This window comes from Amyelois transitella, chromosome 19, assembly GCF_032362555.1.
Source record: "Amyelois transitella isolate CPQ chromosome 19, ilAmyTran1.1, whole genome shotgun sequence".
Classification (NCBI taxonomy): Eukaryota; Metazoa; Arthropoda; class Insecta; order Lepidoptera; family Pyralidae; genus Amyelois; species Amyelois transitella.
The window spans coordinates 911,186-935,445 of NC_083522.1; the positions used below are offsets into that span (position 1 = coordinate 911,186).

Sequence of the window (24,260 nt, forward strand, 5' to 3'; positions counted from 1 at the left end):
AAAGTTAAAAAAACTTAAGTTACAAAAGACTTAAGATAGTAATTTGTACTAAGTTTGTCGTGTGGTTTCCAGTACATTGTAATAGATCCACTACGTATCTTTCTCATGGATGACGTAAAAGGCGACTAAGAGGGAGGCTTATAAACTTTCTCTTGTAGGCAACGGGCTAGCATCCTGTTACTATTTGAAATCTGGATTCCATCATAAAGCCATAAAGCCATCTCTCAGTCTTTACAAGACTGTTGGTACTGTCTACGCTCCAAGGAATATAGACGTGTTTATATGTATTTTTGTATGTACATAAAATAAATAAATATATAAGAAAAAATTATGAATTTTGCCTGCGTGATGGGAACCCTTCCTATCAAAATTAAAAAAAATATTATTTTAGTCCATAATATAGAGAAGATCTTTTTAAATTATTAAACAATAATATGTATAATTATACCTATGTTTTATTTAGAATTAACATGATTGTTGAGTTGAAACCTGCAAAAAGGGACAAACATGCAAGTCACCAAAGAGAATCCACCAACAGAATGTAAAGTGAAACTCAAAGAGATACAATATAATGTCCAGATTTTCCAGATAAATTGAATTTCGTCCAGGATACACGGCAATCGGAGGAAATGGACATTTCGAGAACTTTCCGAGTGTTTCTTTAGAAATTTACTTTATGGAATTGTTGCTTTTATATCGATATTCAATGTTTCGGGAGTGGAAATCGCCATTGTAAATGTATAGTTTATGAATATGGTAAAGTTTTTGAGGGTAACATACATACGTACACAGAGACACGTCTATATCCCATGCGGGGCACACAGAGGTAGCAGTTTACGTTCAGCTCTATGCCCATATTACACCATTTTATCCATTTCTTCTTTACTATTTTCTCTTGTCTGACCTAAAATAAATTGACGGGCTGTGTCCCTTGCGAGGTAGACAGAGCCAACAGACTTGGAAAGAGTGAAAAGTCACGTTCAGCTGGTCGGCTTAATAACAGAATTGAGATTCAAATCGTGACAGGTTGCTAGCCCATCGCCTAAAAAAGGAATCCCAAGTATATAAGTCTGTTGCATTTTACGACACTCATGTGAAAGAGATGGAGTGGCACTATTCTTTTCTCTACTGGTGTCGGTAACCGCACGGCAGAAATCACAATAGGATATATCTGCGCCACCGGTAACAAGATTGAATAAACATTACATATAACAGGCTGGGTATAAAAAATAAGAATTGGTAGTCAACACGCATTCACATGACAAATACGTGAGTCGCCACGTAATATCATAAGATAGTAAAGCTACATATATTTCGTTCATACATACATATACATATGGTCACGTCTATATCCCTTGCGGGGCGTACTGAGCCAACAGTCTTGAAAAGTCTGAATGGCCACGTTCAGCTATTTGGCTTAATGATAAATTGTGATTCAAATAGTGACAGGTTGCTAGCCCATCGGCTAAAAAAGAACCCCAAGATTTAGTTTATTTATTTACAAGTTAGCCTATCCCTTAGTCGCCTTTTACGACATTTACGGGAAAGAGATGGAGTGCTCATATTCTTTTTTGTATTGGTGCCGGGAGCCACACGGCACATATATTTCGCTTAGCTTTTTTATTTTTCCATAATGATTCTAAATATGACCCCGTGGAAATTATGGGAAACATAAAAAGTTGGCATACCTACGTTAGTTAGAATACCAACCGATTGCTCTTATGGTGCGGGGAAATGTAGCAAGGAAACCTGCACATTCAGGCAACTGGATGTGTAACCATGATCGCAGATAGATTAGGTCCGTTCGTCGGTTCAGGCGTCTCTTAAACTTGACCTGACCTTTCACCAGAACTAATGCAAGATTTTCAAGATGACCAATGATAGAAAAATTTATATCTCAATTCCATCATTAAGCCGTATAGCTGAACTTGGCCTGTCAGTCTTTGTATTGTATTTTGATTCAGGTTCAAATGAAACTACAATTCTTTTTGAGGTTCCTGTGCCAAGCTCAGGCCAGATGTTTTTATCATTCAGATAATCATCAGTCCTAATAATAAGCCTTTTCACAAAGTACTTTCTTTACATACCCTTTGAATTGCGACTGGCGGCCCTGTCTACCCCTTAAAGGATAAAGACGTTATTGAAACATGCAAGAAAAATCAGTTCGGACTCAACAAAATGGCAATAAATAAACAAACAAACTTTGCGGATGCAAAATATCATTACAGTAAATTTATGATATTCGAAGATAAATTGGACACGGGGCTGGTTCGTGATTTCCTGTACGTTATATATTCCAGCTACGGTCTGAGGCTAACATAGAATGCTTAATGTATAGACCCGGCATACAATAGACGCATAGAAATAGGAATTAAAAGACAGTACAGTCTTGAAACTGTAGTAATGTTGAATAGAACTATAGGAATGTTGAATAGAACTATAGGAATTGAAGTGTTACATCGCACGCAGTTTTCTGCGCAGTCGTGAAGCTGTCAAAGAATTATTAAGATAAAGATGATAATGATCATCAAATAATGTGACATTCACCAGCACTTATTGCTTCCATAGGTTATTTCGGGCATTACTGCAGCCCTAAAAGATGAATAATTTTCCCCTTTTTTTCACATTTTCCATTATTTCTTTGCTCCTTATACTTGCAGCCAACAGTCTTGTTGGCTCTGTCTACCCCGCAAATGATTATATGTATAAAAAAAAACGTTTTTTTTCTAAATCTACTTTTAAAAAGTAGTCTGAATCTACGCTCATGTATTTATTCCGAGACATAAGTTACCGAGTGACGTGGATTTATGTCAAAATGACATATACATACATATATACTCGTAACGACCCGTATCTGTTTGAAAGTGCCAAGGGCACTATGTTTCACTTCCACGTCACGTTTCCGATAATCACAGTGCACCGAGCCTAGAAACGGGAATCGAACCCGGCAATTATCGCTCATTAACCACTTAGCCGGTGGGGAAACTTGCGATAGTGAGGGATTGCGGTCACAATTTTCAACTTGCATCGAAACAGGCTTATCTGATAGACTTCGTATAATGTACGAAGTGTTAGGAGATATGGTTAAGTTAAAAAATCGGGTGTAAAGTCGTTTTACTGACGACAGTTGAACGTGACAACGTCTTAAGAAAATACTGATGGAATGGTAGCATTTTTCAAAAGAAAATTTTAATTTCATATGTTAAATAGATTTGCATGTATATAGAAAAGGGAACCACACGGCACTGCCGGAACATCATTTATCGCATTAGTATTACAAATATTGATTGGTATGGATAAAATGGATACAATTTACTTCAATGTGTTCATTGACCATCAGGTATAATGTGATTCGAAAGGCATAACCCAAGGTCAAAATACTTTTCCTGAATGCCAGGCAATTTATTTAATCTATGCTAGACTGACTAGTATTTTATTAATTTTCATAAAGTAATGTTTGTCTAGTGATTACTTTCGTAATTCAATGTCATGTCTGAATGTTGTGAGTGCATGGTGATTATTTGTACGATATTTATTTGTTCGTTTTTTTAAGGCGATGGAACCTATCAATATCCCAAGTTTTGCATGATTCCATTATAAATCTTTAACATAATACTGACCTAATATGAATCTCAAATCCATCACTTATCCATACAGATTATCATGGTTACCCATGTGAGTCTTATAACTAATAACTCTGTCTACCCCGTAAGAACTAAACACACAATATATTTGACCTAAGAATGCAACCGGGATTACGTTTTAACGAGCTCTTTTCTAAAACTCTAACGGTAACATGATTTGTATTCTCTCCGAGTGCTGATATTGTATTTTTGAACACTATGCTGCGCTTGCGCAAGCCTTACTAAATAACAATAATGTATGAACACTATAATAAAGCTGTCAAAACGTTACGCGCGATCGAAAGGGCTCGATTGAAAAAGTTTAAAAATCTATTATTGTACCAGTTTGAAACGGGTACGGCTCAAGGCATGAGAGACGCTGTAATGTAATTATGTATGTATGTTTGTGACGCGATAACTTTTGAACTGTTGTTTTGCTATTGATGAAATTTTAAATATGTGTTTGAATATGTAATATATATTATTGTTTATGTATTATGTACTAAGTAAATAGAACATTTAATTACGTATGGCATCAAAATCGGTTAAGAAGTTTTTGAGAAATGCACAATTTTGTAAAAAAATTCGTGTTCCCGAGATCTATCGGGAAAGATATGGAGTTGTTTTATTCTAATATGCCGGTAACCACACGGCACGGTTTTTTTTTTATTAATTCGAGACAATAAATTAATGTAAAGACGATTCATTTTTTTGATCTCTCAAACCAAAGCTCTAAGATTATCTGTAGACCTCCTATGTTATATGAGATACTGAAGTTAATGATATTTTACTCGGACGAATTGCTTCCTGTTTTTTTTTCTTAGTATTTATAGAAATAGTCTATCGCTTGTGGCCCAAACACATTGATACTTCGTATCATAGAGGTAGAAGACACATAAATTACAAATGGCGCCCGGAGGCAACTTGTACCAGCACACAAATCGACAAGGCCCCTTAGAAAAACGTAGTTACAATTAAAAGCTGTATGTACTAGTAAAAATATTACTGCAAATTCACGCATTGAAATCTTATAAATTTGATTACAACCTTCGGAGAACTATTCATTTCATAGTTAAGAAAACACAAGTGACATGTATTTTTAATGTGTTAATTTTGTTTAAAATAGAGCATACATATATATTATTAATTATTGTTAACAAATGTTGTGGGCATAATGTTCTTCCAAATATTTTCAAGACTACCTTTTTAAAATTTTCAAGCGTTTTATTAGCGGTTAAACCTTAGCCCGCTTTGCTTATGGCTAAGGTCAGCCATCGCTTCAGGGCAACACCTAATAGTTAGATTAACATTTATAACTATGATAGTTATAATGAGACCGGTCAGTTATATGTAGTAGAGTTAGCAAGTCAATAAATCTGTTTCGTTATAAACACGGAAATTACTAAAAATAATATATATTAACAGTGTGGTTTCCACTACACACTATAGTATATGATCACTCGATATCTTTCCCATGAATGTCGTAACAACCGACTTAGGGTAAGGCTAAGGCTAATAAACTTGGGATTATTTTTTGGGCGATGTTATAGCAAACTGTCACTATTTGAATCTCAATTCCGTCATTAAGCTTTACAGCTGAACGACGCCTTCCGGAATTTCAGAGATTATTGGCTCCGTCTACCCCGTAAGGGTAAAGACGTGATTATATGCAAGTACATAATAAGTCAGTTTCTGTTTTGTTGACTATCAACTTAACTCACGTCCGTAAGATAATCACCCGACGAATTATGTTTTTTTCGTCCGCAAATAACAGCTTGTTTGACATGTAATACTATAACCGTGGAAGGTGAAAAGGCCCTCTTTGGTAAAAACGTATTTGTTGGCAAATATTGATCAAATGATGATTATTGGGAAGTTTATTTGATGATTGTGCAGCTTATTAACACATTTTTATTGTCATCAATATCATAAATACATGCGTATGATAAAACTTGCATGAAGAGAGTTATAATTATGATATTATGTTAGAGAATGAAGCGAAGGAAGTATGCAGAGATCGTGGCAAGTGGAAAGATGTAGTCTCTGCCTACCCCTCCGGGAAAGTGGCGTGAGTTTATGTATGTAATTATAAAAAGACATTGTTAGCCGATTGAGCAAAAGTAAAATATTTTATCACGTATATTTTTTATATAAGATATTAAAAAGTCTGTCTGTTTGTACGTACTAATATTACGGACCACTTGACAGATTTTGTTGATTTTTTTTTGCTATTTAGATATTAAGTATTAGCAACATAGACAATCCATTTCGGTTACCTAAAACTTCAGAGCCATAAACTTTAAGCCGCAGTTCTACGATATATAAATAAGTTTATATTTACAATAATAACGCGCACTTTTTTTGCACGCAAAATAAAAAAAGATTTATTGTAATTTTTCATCAACATGAACGTGTTTGGAATACACAATTGAGTAGAAATTATAAATAATATTTATTATGTGTAAATGGCAACAATGCATCTTGTGTCAATGTTTTAACTGTTTGTGGAGGTATCATTGGCCCTTTAAGACGTGCTTTGCATTTTAAAAGGTTTAAAAGTATTACTTAGGTTTTTATTGTACACTAGCTGTGCCCGCGACTCCGTCTGCGTGGAATAATTATTTTGGGCATGATTGGATTATGAGGATGTATAATTTTCTCCGTTTTCACATTTTCCATTATTTCTTTGCTCCTTATAGTTGCAGCGTGATGTTATATAGCCTAAAGCTTTCCTAGATAAATGGTCTTTTTAATCAAACAAACAAACAAACTCTTCAGCTTTATAATATTAGTACAGATTTGCAAATTATTAATTTTGTAAAACTTGTTTTTTGTTCTGGCATTTTTAGAAATAGTAATTATGCGTTTCTTTAATAATAATAAAAAATATAATGTTGAAATAGCTTGTACCTAGAGTAGGTGTGTATTATATAGGTACATATTTATATAGGTATATAAATAAGCAAGATCGTGGCAAGTGGAAAGAGGTAGTCTCTGCCATGTCTCTGCCTACCCCTCCGGGAAAGAGGCGTGATTTTATGTATGTATGTATATAGGTATATTTATTCTAAAAATGTTGCACATAACGTCATTACCGTGAACAATGTGTGTTGTAAAAAATGACAAAAAAAGACTAATTCTAGTGCAATTTAGTGTATCACGTTTTAAGGTCATCGTTAGTTTGTTGCAAATTTTTTGTTACAATTTTTTTTTTGTGTTTAGTTTTGTTATATCTATGATGAAGGCATTTCTAATATTGTACGATTTGATTTTGTTAGTTTTATTCATAATATTTATGTTTCAGTTAAATATTGAGTATTATAAAAGAAATAAAAATATGGCAAATCACTTGACTTGTACACATTGCCCTAATAGAAGAATTCTCAAATTTCCTCAAATTTCCTCAAATTTATATCCTTTGCGGGGTAGACATAGAAGAATCCTCAAATTTCCTCAAATTTATATCCTTTGCGGGGTAGACAGAGTCAACAGAAATTAAAAGACTGATAGACTACGTTCAGCTGTTTTGCTTAATGATAGAATTGAGATTCAAATAGTGACAGGTTGCTAGCCCATCGCCTAAAAAAAGAATCCCAAGTTTATAAGCCGATAGCCGAGCCGTTAGTCGACTTTTACGACATCAGTGGAAAAGAGATGGAGTAAAGTTCCGGGAACACACACAACATTAAATTATAACAATTAAATTATTTAATATAACTTACAACTGAGTACGTAACATTACCAAGCATATGCATACAAAATCAATTGTAAATACATTTGAAAACCAATTTGGTGTTGCTATATACATATACGAACGTTTCATGAGTGTTGCCATGTAGCACGGCATTGTACCAACCTTATTTGGGAAGGCTCAATTATTATTTGAGTACTATTTGATTTATATTTTGGCACCTTTGGGTTAATAAATTATTTTTGAGGTCATGATATACAATTATGATGATGCTTTAAGTATTATTGTAAATTAATCATTGTTATATGTTAGTACTCGTACGAGTTGTTTTGACATTTGTAAATATTTTAACTATTTACATCAATCTTTTATTAAAAAAACACGTTTTTAAAGTACTTTCGGAGATAAGCGTGATCATACATACAGACAGACAGGCTGACAAAAAATTCGAAAAATATAATTTTTGCTTTCTATGATTCATTTTAAGTGTCCCTCTATTCATTTCAGTCAAAAATACAAAATTTACAGACAAAATATTTTTACTGCTTTATTATAAATGTTCAAATATGTTACATATATAATTGTAAACCTTGGCACACATGTTTCGCTCAGTGGTTTCAAAGGCAAAACTTAGAATTTGGACAAAAATATACTCATGCTAGGCATTTTATGCTTTAAACTCTATCTATACATTTATATTTATTTAGTTGAATCTTAAGTTGTGCCGTGTGATTCCTGAAACTTTATAATAGGACCACTCGATATCTTTGTTACCCATGGTTGTCGTAAAATGCGACTAAGGGAAAAGCTAATAAACTTGGGATTTTCTTTGTAGGCGATACGCTAGCAACCTGTCACTATTTGAATCTCATTTCTATCATTGAGTCATATAACTGTCTGTACTTACCCTTACAGTCTTCTCAAAACTGTTTGCTCTGTCAATTATTTTTTCAACGGATTAAAGATAGGATTTTAAGTAAATACTTAGCTAAGTGAGTTTCAATGTTTTTTGTAAAGATTTTCTAAGAAAGGACTAATCCCTCAACGAAATAAAAGTGCCTTTCACATGGGTGAACAGATTTTTATAATTCTTTATTAACTAAAAACAATTACGAATAATTTTAAGTTATTAAGGATAGCGTCTCTTCTTGCCTTATAAAATACATAAAAAAATATAGTTCGAACTACAAGAACAATATATACACACCTAAAAGAAAACACGACTCTTTCCCCATAGGGGTAGGCAGAGACCAATTAACTTAACTCCAATTGCCACGATCACTGCATACATCTTTCGCTTCATCCACATTCATAACTCTCTTCACGCAAGCTCGTCGATTTACGAGTATATATAGAAAATATTAACACGTGCGTGTACCTAGTTAGTCAGTCAGTTAAAATTCAGATCATGTGCGTATATGAATAGACGATTATGGCGAAAAGGGGTTAGAGTGGTACCTTTGAAAAGGTCGTGTGTGCCGTACAAAATCGTGACCATCGGTAAGGAGGCCTAGTGATGTCACTTACTGTCGATAATTTTTTATCGATACTCGATAAAAGCGTCGGTGGTCGAATCGGTAATTACCTGAGTCCAAATGTATCCAATTTTCGTCAATAAATTATTCAATCAATATGATAACATAGTTTTGAAACTTTTGTAACTTTTACGAAAAAACTTTTGTTTTAATGACTTTATTAGACGTAGCATGTTCCAAATAATAGACTTTTATTTTGACACAATTACATGAATTATTCATTTGAAAAAAATACATACAATGTCCTCATAACAAAAATTCAAGTTCCGTGCTATATTTAAACCAATATTTTATTAATTTCAACGGAAGAAATACTTTTAGATTTTAACTGTATTTTCAATTTGTAATTTTCAATTTGCATTCACACTTTTCTTAGATAAATTATTTATCGATACCTTTAAATTCGATTTACCCATCTCTAAAACCGACCCAATGATAGTCTGCTTTTATTCGCTTCATATCCATGGTTTTCTTACCCTTACTTCGGACACCGAAAACGTAAATTGTCTCAGATAAATTCAAAAAATCCTGAATTTTTTTCTTATATTCTATTCACATAATATTATTTAAATATAAAAAATATAACATTTATAACCTATATATAACCCGTACGGGGTAGACAGAGCCAACAGTCTGTAAAAGATTTAAAAGCCACGTTCAGCTGTATGAAAGTTGCATAAAAATCAAAATATTTTTAGTTTTTTTTTTTCTAAATCGTATCAAATAATTTTTACAGCCTTTTTGTACGAAGTCGATATAAAATAAAAAAGATAAGTGGATATTACCGATTGAAGAGTGAAATATTTAATTCAAAAGGAATAAATTATAGAAAATTACATAAAGAGCACGCTTGTAACTATAACAGGTATTTATTGAATTGAAAACATCTGTGCCTTTCACATTAAAAAAGAATATTATACCTACATATATATCTATTTACTTGTCAATTGCAGTTAATATTGTACTTTATTCATATAATCACGTCTATATCACTTGCGGGGTAGACAGAGCTAACAGACTTGATTATTGAACCTTATTCCGAGTTAAGTAAGGCTAAGGGATAGGCTTACAAACTTGGGATTCTTTTTTAGGCGTTGGGCTAGCAACCTGTCACTAGTTGAATCTCAATTCTATCGTTAAGCCAAATAGCTGAACGTGGCCATTCAGTCTTTTCAAGACTTTTGGCTCTGTCTACCCCGCAAGGGATATAGACGTGACCATATGTATGTATGTATGTAGGTAAGGTTCCCCTGTGAAGTTGCGGAGGTCAGACGGGAGTTGCTTCTTATAAAAACCTGACTTACCCAACCCAGAATTGGACAGACTCAGAGCCCACTTCTATAAAATTGCGACGAAATCGGTAAAAAAAATTGTTCATTTTTAAGTTTCTTTTTTTTTAATAAACTAGTTTCGTTTTGACACATAAAATGTAATGATACCATGTTAATTACAACATGAGCTCAAAGGCTTACTTATTTTTTTTATTTTTTTTTTTTTATTAACACATAAATATTTTATCGTTGCAATAAATTTACGAATTACCATAAAAATCTGCTAAAAGTTAACCTTGATTTTCAAGATCACATGAAATCGAGTAATTATTGCGATAAATTGATGGGCCGTTCAGTATTTTGTCTTGTTAAATTTGATATAGGTAATATCCGCATAACTACCGACAAGGAAACATAGTTTCCGTATATATATATATATTTTTAGATATTCTTGTATCGTAGTAAATATATGTCAAGCGTGATTCTGCTTATTTGGTCATCGGATCGTGAGTTCGTAGGCGTGTTGTTTGCTTTCATATAGCCGATCATGTTTAACATAACATTTAATCACGTCTATATCCCTTGCGGGGTCGACAGAGCCAACAGTATTCGAAATACTGAAAGGCCACGTTCAGCTGTTTGGCTTAATGGTGGAATTGAGATTCAAATAGTGACAGGTTGCCAGCAGATTGCCTAAAAGAAGAATCCGAAGTGTATAAGCGATCTCTTAGTCGCCTGTTACAACATACATTAGACGATAAATTAATAATATAGTTTTTTTAAAATGATGATGCCACCTATGCGTTAATAGTTATAACTTTTATTAAAACTATATAAGTATATGTAATTAAATTATTATAATTAGATAATATTAATAAAATAATCATATATCTGTAATTGTTATTATATCTATTTACGACTTTATACATTATAGAAGAAATAATAAGCAATAACATGCGATTAAGCACAGGCCTCTATAAAATTAAGTCCGATTACATGAAAGAAAACTTGTTGCCCTTGTGAAACGCTGCCGGCATGCGCGCAAAATATAAATAATTGTTATCAAGTGAACACCATTTTGAAATGAAAGTATTGAATGAAAGGTTGACAGATTTAAATTTAGAATAGAACCACTCCATATCTTTTACATGGATATCGTAAAAGGCAACTAAGGGATAGATTTGTAAACTTGGGATTCCTCTTGTAGGCGATGGGCTGGCAACCTGTCACTATTTGAATCTCAATTCCATCATAAAGCCATACAGCTGAACGTAGTCTTTCAGTCTTATACTTAAATTGTGTGAGTTTCTTGGGAATGTGCATTTAAAAATATGATTACTGCACCTGTTTCCCATGGATGTCGTAAAAGGCGACTAAGGTAATAGAAGCACATTCATCTAGTCCAAGCTGGTCTGGTAGTAAGGAAAAATCATAGTGTAATACTGAGACTGTCGGTTGTCTAGCCCGTAAGGGGTAGGGACGTGATTATACTAGTTAAAAGAAGAAATACTATGTCTTACTGTATCATATGAAGTATGTCTGTGTGTATGTTGACAAGGCCAACTATGTTTCCGCGTCAGAAACGTCACAAATTCCGCCATATTTGCAATAGGAAGGCCGAATTCAGATAAGGTTTTTTTAAGATGTTTAATCATAACTTCCTTTGATGAACTAATAGTAAACAGGTTTGTCCGCTGATTTCCGAGTACCTAAATGAGTTATTGTTAGGTAATAAAATTGTTATAATGGGCCTTCTTAATGTTATTTTTGGAACATTAACCTTATCTTAAGAATCTTTTTCTTTTTATTTATTTGTTTTATTTAGATATTTATGTATAACGTCAAGGAAAAAAATAAGTATAGAAGTTAAGCTAAAGAGAAATTAAGTTCAAGGGTACAACTTATTTCTAGAGAAATTTCTATCAGTAGTAGTTTCTATATGTTGTTTATATATATTTATAAGGTACAGCTTATTATATCTGCCAATTGCATTGAAAATAATATTACAATCGAAATGAGTCATCAACAAAATTGAATCAAATTTGCAACGAAAATAAAAAGAAAAAAATGTTTTCAACGCGTCAGCTCAAAGGTGACTTTGGATATAAAACGTAAAAGATCGCTTAGCAACGATCAATATTAGTCACAGATAAAACTTGCCAAGAACAGGTGATTAATCAAGTCAGCCGTTGCACCAAATTGTGGTCCAAAACAAATTGGCAGCACAAAAAACGTTAATATTAGTAAGCCGAATACGTTTCACCGCAAAAAACTGCCTACCTCTATTCAGTTCACCTTGAGACTCCGAACTTGATTTAGTCGCCTTCTGACAAACCCTTTTTTTGTCCTGAATATAAATAAGTTCAACAAAAAACATAAAATCCAGCGAGGTTTCCTCCCCTCTTCCAGAGGGATCGCCCGGCTGAAGTTTAGCAAAAGTAAGATTTGAATAATAAAGGGGAATATTCGCTTATGTTCTTACCGTGCGGTGTTGTTTTTATATCCTCCGAGAAACGGCTGGGAAGATAGTGGCACGTAAACTTCCCGCGGATAAACCTCGGAAATATGTTTTCCATTTCGTCGTATATAGAATCTCTTATCTAATTCGGGGCTTTCGTAAGGAAAAACATGCGCTACGACCTCACGATTATTTCCTACACGTTTCGATAATTACTTCCCATGTCCTTAAACATCCTCTTTAGTCAATGTTGAAACTACATCGTCAGTCAACGCGGAACTGTTTAATATACCATGGAGAACACTCCACTTGAATGTTTTATTGATAGCAACGATCACGTCGAAATAGATTTAAAATTGGGTTACGTGTAACACAAACCAAATGATGGTGATCATATTGAATGCATTACATCAACCCACGCAATTTATGTATAAAATTTTCCGTTATGGATCTATTAGAATAATTATAATTCGACTTGTTTGTAGTAATAATAATTCCTATGATAACAATATCATTTATAGTAAGGCTGCAGACTTAATGGTGCAATGCCATGCATACTAATTCAATAGAGTCAGCTCTTGCCAACGGCGATCGGACATGTCTGAAATAATAATTGCGCTCTCGACAATTAAACTGATAACACTGATTTTCCATCTGAGATATTTTTTACGCCCAACCCATGCCAAGAACTCAAATTCTGTATCTAATGAAACATTTTCTTTTGTTCACAGACAAAGAAGAACAACCCCAATCACATAAAGAGGCCAATGAATGCGTTCATGGTCTGGTCACAGATTGAGCGCAGGAAAATATGCGAACAGACGCCAGACATGCACAACGCTGAGATTTCCAAAAATCTTGGGCGCGTTTGGAAGACCTTGAATGATGAAGAGCGGCAGCCCTTTATAGATGAGGCGGAAAGGCTGAGGCAGCTTCATATGCGCGAATATCCTGATTACAAATACAGGCCTCGCAAGAAGGCAGCGAAACCAGCCCAGCGTTCCGGAGCCGTCAACAAGCAGAAGCGCAAACAGCGAGCAGACTCTAACAATAACAAAGGCATATCAAGACGACGATCGCGAACATCACAGACCGTCCCGTCAGTACCCAGCGTCCCTATGGACACCACGTTACCTCAATCACTTCCAGCATCCCCTGCTGGCTCACCAGACTCTCCTGAATCTGCGTGTATCTACGAAGATGGCACTCGGAACATGCAAGGTCCAGACCTCAATGATCTGTACTGCATCACGGATCTGCTCCCGTTACCCGCTGACTGCGAAGTTGATCTCGAACTTGCTTTAACGACGGACGCATTTGAAACAGCGTCATCATCATCAGGGTCGCACTTCGAGTTCTCCTGCACTCCGGACGTCTCTGAAATGTTAAACGATATCGGCGTCTCCAGCGAGTGGGACGAAAACGCGTTCAACACTTTCCTCAAGTCTTAGAGCGGTGCGAGGCTCGCCACGGTCGCTGCCGGCCGATTTCACTGATCTCATGCGGTCGGCCATCGAGCCGCCGAACGGAGGCCGACGACGCGGCGATGTTTCGCCGCCCCGCCTAGAGAGTGCCTACATCCAAAATGACGTGTCGATTTTTGGATTCAATGTACAAAGTTATGTAATAAGGATCGATGGCGAAAATTTTATTTTTTAATATCAACCGACCTTAACGTTGGTCGCGTTTATGTTTCTGTTGTGTTGATTTACCAATTGATCGAATGTTCCATTGCAATAGTCGACGCAACGTCATTATACTCGTCGGAAATGCATCGGGTTAATATAGGCTGTGAGTTGGTTCTTTTTTGTATTGCTTTCGTTTTGAAACTGTTTCACACAAGGGGTGGTTTCCAAACGGCACGTCTCTGACGCATCTCAGTAAATAACTCCGTCTACACTCCGTCGCCTGGTTAGAAAGCCACGGGTTTGTTTGGGGCCTCGGTCACTGTTGATCTATGCTCGATCTTTAAGTATTTAAAGTCTGTTAAGAATTTTGTCGATAATTTGGAATTTTGAGCACAGAACAACCGTGCATCGTCGGCCATCATCGCTCGCACCGCGTTGTCGCGTCCGTATTCTCTTACATGTACATTACTCGACTTGGCTTCTAGTTTAATAGTAAGTTTGCAATTATTATGTCAAATTTCGTTTACTTCTTTAACTGTACTTTAAGAGTCATCATTTACATTTATTTCTCAAACATTATTAGAGCAATGTATCCATTGGAATAATAGAAAAATAAGACTAGGTTATTAGTCGTAACGTCTTGCGTTCTATTTCCTGTATGTAAATCCACTTATACTTTGAGATGCACATGTAGTTGATAGAACGACGATTTAATTTTATTGTCTGAAGCTAATCGATATGTCGTTTGAAGAATTTCGGAGTGCGGTATTTTTGAAGATTGTCTTGATTGGATTGTCGGACTCGTACCACGAACCCTTTTGCGATTTTTAACGTCCTCGTGCGTATCGTTATCTTCTTTGGTGTGCGAGGCATTGTCAGCTTCCAAATTATTTTTTGTGTCGTGGTAGGGGTCCATTGTGAAGATTCGGTGTTTCGCGTTGTATTGTACGTTAGTATAGGTAAGGTATTCTCTGTTCGATGGTAAGGTATGTATAACTGTTTAGTTACGATGGCACGTAAGGATCGATGTGAAGGGACACTTAACTTTATCTTTATTTCAAACTTCACGCTAACATTTTCAATACAAATGGTGTACTGAAAGATACATATCAATAACGGGAAAGTAGTTCCGCGGGACGGTGGGATTTGATTGGCTCACATTATGGTTACACTCAAATTCATTGCTATTTCAGATTCTGTTATTCACTTACTTTATCAAATTTCTAAATTTTAAGATTATAGAGACTGATAACGCAAAAGTAGATTAGTTTTAGCTGCGCTAGCTTCTGTTTCTTTATAATTTTAAACTGATAAAATACGGTCTTGATATGAATTTTAGACATACTATTTTTGTACTTTGTGTTAATGTGAAAAATTTCATCTTCGCATTTTATTAAATAACACTGATCTCCCATTTTATACAAGTTAAATTTAGTAGTGTTGCAAAAGTGAAGGCTAATGTAAGTACTGGAAGTATTTTCCATAGTAACGCACAAGCTAAAACAATTTGTGAAATTCGCTAAAATCTGTCAATTCATTGAAAATTGTGTCAGTTAATTAGGGGGTAATGTTTACACAAATATTGCCTCAGTCATGTTTAAGATAGATAAAAAAATAAACCTTCTAATGTAATAATTCAGATTGTGAAAACGATATTTGTAGATAATCTGTGTCCCTATTTTAAATTAAGGGATCCGTTGTGCTCTATTCATAAGGGAAAAAATGCTTTACTTATATTATATTCTTATAAATATATATGTAAAAAAGTTCACGTATTAATTAGTAAGTGTCTATGAAATTGCATTAAACACATGTTATTCTATACTTACCATACTAATAAGTAATGTGTCGTGTGTAGTAGAGCGATATTATATATATATATTATAATAATAACAAGGAGAAAATTGTGCCTAAACAACCACTGTTCATGATGTATTTTAGTGATGCTCAATATATTTTAAGCTGTAGTCATTACTAGTTGCTGTCATTACAATGTAAATTGTACATTTAAGAATTCATTCGACGCCAGATTGCATTTTTTTTTACTTTCATCTTCTTCGCAAGTTTCGAGGAGGAACGAACAATTTCATTACACGTCGTCGTATACCTTTCTATGTAATATATCCATCCACATTTTTGAACTTTGACAATAAAAAGTCATTTTTGCTTCAGTAAAAGACGGCGATGGTTTTACAAAACTACGTATCGCGTGTCACTTGAATATATCTCTTAGCTTCTGTTCCCTTTATTTGCGTTCATTCTTCTAAGATGTTATTTTACACTTGTGATATAAATATTCGATTCAACGATATAAAGCAATATCAGAATAGTGACCGACGCTCAAATTAGACTTAATATCCCCCCTACTAATAAAAATTGATAGATTCTGCCGTTATTATACTCATCAATAAGCCAGATATAGAATTAATAAATTATATATGCATTAAGGAAAATAGATAGTGCTAAGGAACAAGTTGAATGCTCTTAAAATTTGCAGAGGATACATTGAAAATATTTTGTTCAAGTATTTGCGGTGGACATTTTTAGAAATTTGTTAATGTTGCTACAATGTAATTTTTATTAGTGGGGAGATTAATCCCCGAAGTATTTATAAAAGCAACATCGAATTTATAATGTTGTACGAGTAATTTAGCGCTTCTTGTTATTAATACTTCAATATTTGGAATTATCAGGGTTGAAATGTTTTCATTTAAAATTTAGATGTAAAAAGTCCCATTAATGTTGTTACACTCGCCTTCCTTGAATGCCCTTTGAGAGTTATCTGATCCTTTGCATAAAAACAGGCTTCTTTCCTTTGTAGCCTTGGAAATTCTTTTCGTAAATCCATAGTATTAAAGTCTATGGTGTGTAAATAAGTATTTAACTGTTAATATTAAAATGAAGTCAAAATAAAGCGTCACTGTGAGAAAAATTAGAGGGTATTTATGCGTCTCAAAAATATCATAAAGGACGTAGTTAGTTGTTGTAGGTTATTTATAATATACTTATATATTATAATATTGTTGTAATCTATCGATGCCGCGTAAAACTATGCTTGGGAGTTGCTTTTCATCTGAATAAAGAATATATAAACAACGCAATATACGCAACAACAAATTTACAAATATTATTAAACATTGTATTATAAAAGTTATACGTTTGTAAAATTAGACATGTAAATTGCGATTCAATTGAATATGTTAGTGATGTATTCACAGAACTGAAAAGTTGAAAATATTCTCGTTATATTGTTTAAAGTTCATAATATTATAGAATCTGTGTATAATATGTATCTATCGCTATTGTTGATTTAATTGATAAGCGTCTTCTTAGTAATTCATTTATTTTTTCAATCTATCCTCCAGACACAACGAAACTTATTCCTTTATTAGGGCACACGATAATATTATAAATTATATTAACTGGTATCTAATTGGTGTCTATACACGGTTAATTAACAGTATGATAAAATCATATAACTGCATGTGAAGATGGAATAGTAGATGCATATGTAATGATAATCCGATTCGTCGTGACGTAGTGTGTCAATAATTATGTAAATGGTAAATTAATGATATAAACAAAACGAAAATTTCGCACAATCTGAATCAAGTCTAAGATAGTAATAAATAGTTGTTAATGCTAATGTTTAAGAAACAGATAAATGTAAAAATAAGTTTGAAATAAATTAAATTACGTTCCACGTCTTTGGCTTTTTGTAAACTGATCCAAGAAATAGAATAACACATATGCAAATCCTGTTTACACCTCTCCAACCAGTTTACAGAATCAAAGAGGAACTGAATCTTCTTGAGTATTGGCAGTACCTCTTTTAATCTGTTTAATATCATCATCAATGTACACCGCTATTCTAATGTTTAAAATATGAAGTTACTTTTTTGCTGTAAATAATTCGTTGACCAAATGTGTTAGGAACAAAAGTTTTTGAGAAAAAAATGGTCCATTAAATTTTATCGCGTAATTAAGATAAGTAGCATCGTGAAACTTCGTCATTTTGTGCGCTTAAGTCATGTAGTTCATGATACATGCCAAAATATTTTGTGTAACAGCATGAATTAAGATAACACCAATATTGGACTGATTTCTCATTCAATACCTGCTTATCATTATTATTTCTATTGGAATTTGTAAATAGCTTGTTAATAATACGTCATAAGGCTATATGTGCAGCTGAAACATGTCATGCAATAATTTGACCACAAACTTTGGATAATAGATAAGTCAGTTAAAGTTCAGAAAATTTTTGCATCTTTAAATTTTAAATAGCTTGACTTGAACAACTAGCGACCGGATATTAGTGTCATGATATTATTAGTAGATATTATTACTTATTAGTGTCATGATATTAGTATCAAAAGACACTTATGCTGATTTATCTTTCATTCAAATTGTCAAACTGTGTTCATGAATTTGTTGAACAAATGTTCACGTAATGCCACAATGTGTGTGAACCAATCTAGTCTTGTGAAACTTTCCGTTGTTGCAGTATAGTCTATGCTATCCTTGTCATCTACAGAAGAAATACCAAGTTTGATTTCAAAGTTCAAAGCGGCCTTTGGATTATTGAGACCTGATTTTTTTATAATTTTCTTTTGTTCAATGTATACCAAATAAATTATGAGGGTTTTACACACCGTTACCGATGGATCTCTAATTAGAACTACGCAGTTTATATCAAATTCGGCTTACCAAAAAAAAAAAAAAATAATAATCTTAACAATCGTTTCTAAAATTGTATATAATGTTCTGATTTTGATTATTAAAATCAAAGATTGTTACCCTGATAGGGGATTATTTTTTAGAGATTTTGTCCAATTATAGTTTAAGAATCTTTTCGTTTCGACGAGAACGCTGTTCAAACTCAGAAATTTTCCCCTCGTACGTTGTATAAATTAAGGTACCTTATGCAGTTAGTATATATAATGTACCTATGTAGTATCTTTGAATGTTAAGAAATAACATTACTGTAGTAATTCAGATTAAAAAAAAAAACCAATGTACATTTTGTATGGTAATTTGTTTAAGTGATAATGAATATATATTATTATTATGATAAAATAAATCATCCAGTTTTTAAAAAAAATAACCAGATTTTTATTGCAATATTTACCTGCCCTAATGAAAATTTCTACATTCAGTCACAGAGCCAACAGTCTTGAAAAGACTGATAGGCCACGTTCAGCTGCTCGGCTTAATGATGGAACTGAGATCCAAATAGTGACAGGTTGCTAGAACATCGCCTAAAAATTAATCGCAATTTTATGAGCCTATCCCTTAGTCGCCTTTTACGACATCCACGGAAAGAATATGGAGTGGTCCTATTCTTTTTGTATTGGTGCTGAGAACCACACTGCTAGAGACAAAATGAAAATTTATAGAAAAGTCATCAATATATCTTTTTTTCTGGCAGAGTAGAACATAATAAATAATATACTTCCATCTAACCATGGATGTTGTAAAAGTCGATTTAGGAAATATAAGCAGCTAAAAAGAATAAGAGCCTATTCCTTAATCGCCTTTTACGACACCCATGAGAAAGAGATGGAGTGGTCCTATTCTTTTCTCTATTGGTGCCGGGAACCACACGGCATTTCTATGGTATTTCACTTCTTTATAGGGTGGGTATATATTTTATACTCTAGTTCCACCAAAATATTTCATTCACCAAATTGCTGAAAAGTCACATTTAATCTTAATTTTTTATACCCTAGAATGATTTATACAAATCATTAGCTGTAAAAAAACGTCAACGGACACAAATAAGAGGGTTCTCAAATTTATAGCTTTAATTTCGTATGCCGTGGAAATTAGACGGGTCATTACTCACTGTGATGACATCTTCAGTCCTGGGATATGACGTCGCGACGACAAAAGATGCTTTCAAATGAAAAAAAAGAACCACACATATTGACATACAAACAGTTACATACATACATAAAATCACGCCTCTTTCCCGGAGGGGTAGGCAGAGACTACCTCTTTCCACTTGCCACGATCTCTGCATACTTCCTTCGCTTTATCCACATTCATAACTCTCTTCATGCAAGCTCGGCGGTTTCGGGTACTTTTGACCTGACCCTTTACCAGGACGTCCTTAATTTGATCAAGATACGTTTGTCTAGGTCTTCCCACTCTAAACAGTTACAGTGTAAATAAATACATACAACAAACATACATACATTTGATTGCGTTTTATCGCTTACAGTCTACATACATACATACATATAATCACACCTATATCCCTTGCGGGGTAGACAGAACCAACATTCTAGAAAATACTGATAGGCCACGTTCAGCTGTTTGACTTACTGATAGAATTGAGATTCATATAAAGTGACAGGTTTGCTAGCCCATCGGCTAAAAGGAGAATCCCAAGTTTAAAAGTCTATCCCTTAGTCCCCTTTTACGACATCCATGGGAAATAGATGGAGTAGTCCTATTCTTTTTTCTATTGGTGCCGGGAACCATACGGCACATATCAATTGTCACATCTATTGGTTTCACAACATTGGTTGACGTCAAATAAATTACACAAAGCAGAGTTTAGTACCGCTTCCAAAGCGTCAGTGCAGAAGAACAAGTAGATTGCAGGAGGTAACAAAACAAAAATTATTTATTGAATCGAAAACGAGACCAAAATTATCAGTCTATACTGAGAATCTTTTAATAAATATTATCGATTTCTTTCTGATAACTAAATCAAGAGAACGAGTAGGTATCACTGATGTCATTGTACTAACAAATATTATGCAATTTGAATTATTAAAATAATAAATAGTTCATTCAATCATTCATATAATCACGTCACGTCATCGTTCATATCACTTGCGGGGAAGACAGAGCCTGCAGTCTTGAAATATTGATAGGCCACGTTCAGCTGTTAGGCTTAATGATAGAATTGAGATTCAAATAGTGACAGGTTGCTAGCTCATCGCCTACAAGAATAAATAAATATATACGGGACAAATTACACAGATTGATTTAGCCTCGAAGTAAGTGCGAGACTTGTGTTACGAGATACTAACTCAACGATACTATATTCTATAATAAATACTTATATAGATTTACATCCAAGACCCAGGCCAATCAGAAAAAATTCTTTTCTGATCGTGCTCTGACCGGGATTCGAACCCGGGACGTCACAGACAAGCGTACTACCGCCACAGAGGCCGAGAATCTCAAGTTTGAAAGCATATCCCTTAGTCGCCTTCAAATAAATGGTACTTACCTAAGTTAATACCATGTAAAGTTGGTATAATATAATTTGGCATCATTTACACCCATGCAAAGCCGTACACAGTCACTAGTGTTATATATGTATGTATACACATCTTTATCTCTTACAGGTCAGACAGAGCCTGCTATAGTCTCTGAAGACTGAATGCCACGTTCCGCTTATCGATGGAATTGAGGTTCAAATAGTGACAGTTTGCTATCCCATCACTTAAAAGACGAATCTTAAGTTTATAACCTTACTTGGTTGTCCAATGTTATCTATACAAAACAGCCTATTCATAGCGTCCTATGTTTATTCATGATTCAGACTACATGGACCAGCAAATTAATTTGGGACTGCTTAACATTCATTCGGAATTGAACCGGTGTACCATTTTGAATAAATTTGTTGTTACTGATAACTTTTCTTTTGGTTGTGTGATCGTTAGGGTATTAAATTACTCATTTAGAAGACAAACTTCTAAATTGACGTAGCCATCGATTTTTATATAAGCTCTGTCCGGCCCGTATGGAATATAGACGTGCTGAGTGTATTATATAATGCACAAATGAGTACTTTTTACTACGTTTTTATTAGCTTGGGTTGTATGTATGTAACGGAATCTTTGAGCTTAATTTTCATTTCATTTTGAGTTAAAATTACGTTAACTCAAACTAAAAAAACTAGGTACTTCTAAAACTAAATATCTCATCGGTAGCGAAAAAAAATTGTGATAATTTGCGCCTGTTATTTCTCTGCCCGAGCCGATTGTGAAATTCGATCTGGAAAATACAACTGATTCTAAATTCCATACTCAACCCAACCTTTCAGCTTTAACTATAAGAGCTGTCTACCCCGTTAGGGATAAATATCATATCTACCTTACGGGACAGACAGAGCCAATCGTAACAAGATTTGAAGGCCACTTTTATTTCGGAATAATCATGTAATTGAGGCTCACACTGGAAAGAAAAACCTCTCTCCAGTGTGCCTCTGCCTACCCCTCCGGGAAAGAGGCGTGATTTTATGTATGTATGTATGTTGAGACTCATATGTGAACATACATATCGTTGGAAAGTCGGCTAAAAAGAAAGCGAATTACACAAATAAGTGAAGGAACATTTGATAAGCGCTGATACGCTATCACTTGATAACGTTATCAGAGCGTCAGCATGTCTGGAGTGAGAGATTATGAGTGGCATGATAAATATGAATATAGCGATGTTTGTATGTTTTGTTTGTAGGTACCTACCTACTTACAGTGTTGTTTTTGTACAAAATTTAGAGAGAAATGTTGGGAAGCTGACCCCGGGCCCCGAAGCATAGCAGTGGAGTGTTTAACCAACGAACTATCAAGAGAAAAAAAATATTCCTTTAGAAATCACCTTACTGACTGAAATACATACATCTATATTCCTGAAACCGTGTGGTTCCCGGCACCAATGCAAAAAAGAATACGACCACTCCATCTCTTTCCCACGGATGTCGTAAAAGGCGACTAAGGGATAGGCTTACAAACTTGGGATTCTTTTTTAGACGATGGGCGAGCAACCTGTCACTATTTGCATCTCAATTCTATCTTAAAGCCAAATAGCTGAACGTGGCCATTCAGTCTTTTCAAGCCTGTTGGCTCTGTCTACCCCGCAAGGGATATAGACGTGACCATATGTATGTATGTATGTATATTCCTAAAAGTACGTCGGTGGTCGAATCGGTAAGGTGCCTGTTTAAATTGCGATTGCGCATAAAGGCCCAGGTTCAAATCCCACCTCGGCCATGTACCAATGACTATTTTCGAAGTTACGTACATTAGCTACGTACGTATAACTAACCGATGCTCTTACAGCGAGGGATAACATCGTGAGGAAACTTGCACATTCAGGTAACTGAATGTGTAAGTATAATGATCCGAGACGGGTTAGGTTCCCTGCAAGGTTGCGGAGCGGAGTCAAGGGCTTAACCTAAGCTCCTCATCAGAATGGTGAGGATGCAACCGGGACTAAAGCCAGAAAGAAGTGTCACGTCTATATATCCCTTGCGGGGTAGACAGAGCCAGAAGAGCCAGAGCTTGAAAAGACTGAAAAGCCACGTTCAGCTGTATGGCTAAATTTTAGAATTGAGATTCAAATAGTTTGTTAGCCTGTTCGACCCACTTTCAGTCGTCTTCTACGACATCCAATGAAAAGATATGGTAGTGGTACTACTCTAAAATGCCAGGAACCACACGGCAGTAGTTTTCGATGTAGCAGTTTTGACTTTAAAGCATAACTAACAAACACACATTTCCCATTGTATGATAAATGAGTTATGGATGGATTGTATGTATATTGTTATAATTTAATGCGTAAATCCTGAAAACCGCAATAATGTGCAAATAATGTACAAATTCTTCGAAATAATGAATTCGTATCGCTCTTCTGGGAACCGATAATTGCTCATGACAACGTTTCATAATCAATTTGTAGAATTTAATTATTTAAAATCAAATAATTAAAACGTATAAAGTTTATCAATATTAAAAATTATACATACATACATATGGTCACGTCTATATCCCTTGCGGGGTAGACAGAGCCAAAAGTCTTGAAAACACTGAATGGCCACGTTCAGCTATTTGGCTTAACGATGGAATTGAGATTCAACTTGTGACAGGTTGCTAGCAATTACATAAATTAAAATTTAATTTATGTATTTAATAAAATAATTTGTTCATGAAAAAGACTATTGACTAATAATTGACTAAAAGTTGAAAAGCGTTTGACCTGAATCTGCTCGATGGAATGGTAACTAAGATTAGGTATAATTTGTTAGACGTTG

General features: G+C 34.5%; 1 protein-coding gene across 1 annotated transcript in view; it reads left to right on the forward strand.

The window, feature by feature from the left end:
• The window catches only part of LOC106139826 (putative transcription factor SOX-14), an 89,754-nt gene extending 70,753 nt beyond the window's left edge, over positions 1-19,001 (forward strand). Inside the window, exon 2 of the mRNA XM_060949807.1 lies at positions 13,310-19,001. Within this exon, the coding sequence (XP_060805790.1) occupies positions 13,310-14,029 (720 nt within the window). The 3' untranslated portion in view covers positions 14,030-19,001. The remainder of the gene's footprint in view (positions 1-13,309) is intronic.
• The last annotated feature ends 5,259 nt before the right edge of the window (positions 19,002-24,260 follow it).